The sequence below is a fragment of the Sinocyclocheilus anshuiensis genome, unplaced genomic scaffold (assembly GCF_001515605.1).
Source record: "Sinocyclocheilus anshuiensis isolate Anshui unplaced genomic scaffold, SAMN03320099.WGS_v1.1 scaffold195, whole genome shotgun sequence".
Classification (NCBI taxonomy): Eukaryota; Metazoa; Chordata; class Actinopteri; order Cypriniformes; family Cyprinidae; genus Sinocyclocheilus; species Sinocyclocheilus anshuiensis.
In genome coordinates, this window is record NW_015548236.1 from 1,084,821 (window position 1) to 1,087,682 (window position 2,862).

General features: G+C 37.4%; 2 protein-coding genes across 2 annotated transcripts in view; both read left to right on the plus strand.

Annotated features, from left to right (window-relative positions):
* Nucleotides 1-424, plus strand: part of utp23 (UTP23 small subunit processome component) — a 7,502-nt gene extending 7,078 nt beyond the window's left edge. Inside the window, exon 4 of the mRNA XM_016441858.1 lies at nucleotides 18-424. Within this exon, the coding sequence (XP_016297344.1) occupies nucleotides 18-281 (264 nt within the window). The 3' untranslated portion in view covers nucleotides 282-424. The remainder of the gene's footprint in view (nucleotides 1-17) is intronic.
* Nucleotides 425-2,168: 1,744 nt separating this feature from the next.
* Nucleotides 2,169-2,862, plus strand: part of si:ch211-153f2.3 (protein FAM167A) — a 6,884-nt gene continuing 6,190 nt past the window's right edge. Inside the window, exon 1 of the mRNA XM_016441859.1 lies at nucleotides 2,169-2,451. Coding sequence (XP_016297345.1) covers nucleotides 2,260-2,451 — 192 coding nt within the window. The 5' untranslated portion in view covers nucleotides 2,169-2,259. The remainder of the gene's footprint in view (nucleotides 2,452-2,862) is intronic.

The following is a 2,862-nucleotide window of genomic DNA, read 5'->3' on the forward strand; positions in this document are numbered from 1 at the left end:
TTCAGCTGGGTGAGTTGGTGAGCCCGTCACAACAGTCAAGCATCCAGACTCTGAAAGAGAAGGAGGGCCTCAGCAAAGACAGTAATGACAGGAGAGGCAAAAAACGTAAGAGGAAATCCAGCAATCCCAACCCACTTAGCTGCCTGAAGAAAAAGAAGAAACCCATGCCTCAGCAGCCCAAAAAGACAGACGGAGAGAAAAAGAAGCGGAGTAGACCTAGGAAGCGACGGCCTGCTGGGACAGAGGAAGCGGCAGTCACCTCCAATCCCACAACTGCATAGAGACAAGCCTCGCTTCTACAAGAGTAGCATTTATTTGTTTCTCAGCATTTGTTATTGTAAGGTTTGTCCTTTATCCAGACCAGGCATTTGTGCCAGCAAACGCCTTGTTTTGTCTAATAAACAAGTGTTTCTTTTATTATCAATACCTGTTTTGTTTTGTTTTTGTGACCATTTAAGGTTTAATTATTTGAGATTAGATTAGATATGTGCTTTGTGTTTTTATAATGAAAAATATATGACCAGAGAGAGAGCACGGAAAGCTGTGGTTGGCTTTGTGTTACAATGAGGAATATAGGTACAGATATATATGTGTGTGTGTTTAATATTGTTGGAAATGTTCAAATATGTGACCCTGGACCACAAAACCAGTCATAAGTAGCACGGGTATATTTGTAGCAATAGACAACAATACATTGAAAGGGTCAAAATTATTGATTTTTCTTTTATGCCAAAAATCATTAGGCTATTAGTTAAATATCGTGTTCCATGAAGATATTTTGTAAATTTCCTACCATAAATATATCAAAGCTTAATTTTTGATTAGTAATATGCATTGAGAACTTAATTTGGACAACCTAATTTTTGCACCCTCATATTCCAGATTTTCAAATAGTTGTATCTCAGTAAAATATTATCCTATCCTAAAAAAAACATGCATCAATATTTATCCAGCCCTCAGGTGATGTATAAATCTCAATTTTAAAAAAATGACCCTTATGTTTTGTGGTCCAGGGTCACATATGATTAATAATAATTTAATAATATTTATTATTATAAATTATTATTACAAAGTAATAGTGTTTTAATATTATTATTTAATAATAATTAATGAAATGAAGTTTAAAAGTCAGAATTTGAGGTATCAGAGGGCAAATGGGAGTTTATATGTAAATGTAATTTTTTTTTTTTTAGTTTTTTTTTACCACAAGAGGGTGGTATAGCCTCCAAGAGCCCACCAGGCTGGTTCTTATGTCCAATAAGTGTGATCTTGTGAGGACTGCATTTATTAATGTTACATTACATGAATATTGCTTCCCAATGCTTTTGCATGGGAATTTACCACATGCACAATATGTTTTTATGTAGGTAATTTTTATCAAATTGGCTAAACTTTTTGTAGGACACTAGAATTTAAGTCTGGTGATTCATGCATGGCAGAGGTTCTGAAAGAGAACCGAAAGGCCAGGCAGACTCTCTTTTCATGGATGAAGAGAACTTGGTCCCATTCTGTCTCTTTGAATGTCTGTAACGTCAAAGACTTTGTTGGTTTGATCTATTGGGTTTAAATATAGCCTCAATTGTGTCTTCACTATTTTTGTCCCGAGTTGGGATGTATTGCTTATTTGTGCAGGTTGCTTGGGAAACGCAGAGAGGACATGACAGCATGCGGCTCCACATGGCTGCCTGGGCGGTTCACAACCAATGACTTTAGACCCATGAGTAGTTTAAGGATCAACAGTGGCTACTGTGGGAATAAAAAATATTAGTTCATACTAAAATCTGCATGGGATCAAAATCAAAGCTATGACCTGACAAATGTAATTTGTGATCTATTCAGTCCACAGAGGTCCACTTACTATTTACCATCCTGGCACTGCCAAGGATATTCCTCCAGCTGTCTTCACTAGTACTTCCTGCAAAGCCATAGCAACTCCAGATCCGCACGTCATCTATTCAACTGCATTAAACATTTACAAAGCTCATGGCAAATCAGAAACACTACAGGCGAGGCTGACGTCAGTCTCTCTACGTCACTCCCTTGCACATAAACAGACCTATGTCGCATGCAAAATCAGAGTGTGCGCATGTTTATGGCGTGGCAGGGGGTGAAGGGAGGGGGTGTTTTAAGTGTCCGTCCCAGAGCGGACTCGCCAGTAGTGGACAGTGTGACAAGGAGATAAAACAGTGACTGATCTGTATGTACAGCTGACAAGAAGAACAGTGAGCTCTCTGCGCCTCATCAGCACTTCTAGAAACAATGGAAGTAGTTCTTACCAGACTGAGAGATTTCTCCTGTAAAGAAACTTCTTTTGATCACTGTAAAGCAGCAGTGATGTGCAAGGACCATTCCTCATCCCAGGAGGTGTGCAGAGGGAAGCGTATGGCTGGAGAGGAGGATGCAGGCCGGCTGGACATTGAGACTGCACTGGCCTGGCTGAGGAAGGAGCTGGTAAGATTTCATGTAATACAGTTTACTACATTATTAGTCATTTGAATGCAAATATGAGGCAATTTTGTTTTCCCATGATAACATTTTACCTTCAGCAAGGGCACAGATCCCAGGGGCAGGGGGATTTTAAGGGAAACCAATTTACGGAAAATATAAAATTCTAATATATATATTATTATGTAATATAGTTGTTTTACCTGGTGTATCTTACTTTTTGTCTTACCACTTAACTTGTCATATTTTGCAATACAGTTTATTTTGTTTTCAACCACTTTCTTATAAAGAATAATCGGTAATTACACACAAAAATCCTAACTTATAAATTCTTATTAATTTAATTATTTTTTTATTAATTTAATTCTTTTATTGTTCTATATTTTGGCAGATTGTTTATATTAAAATGATAATTAT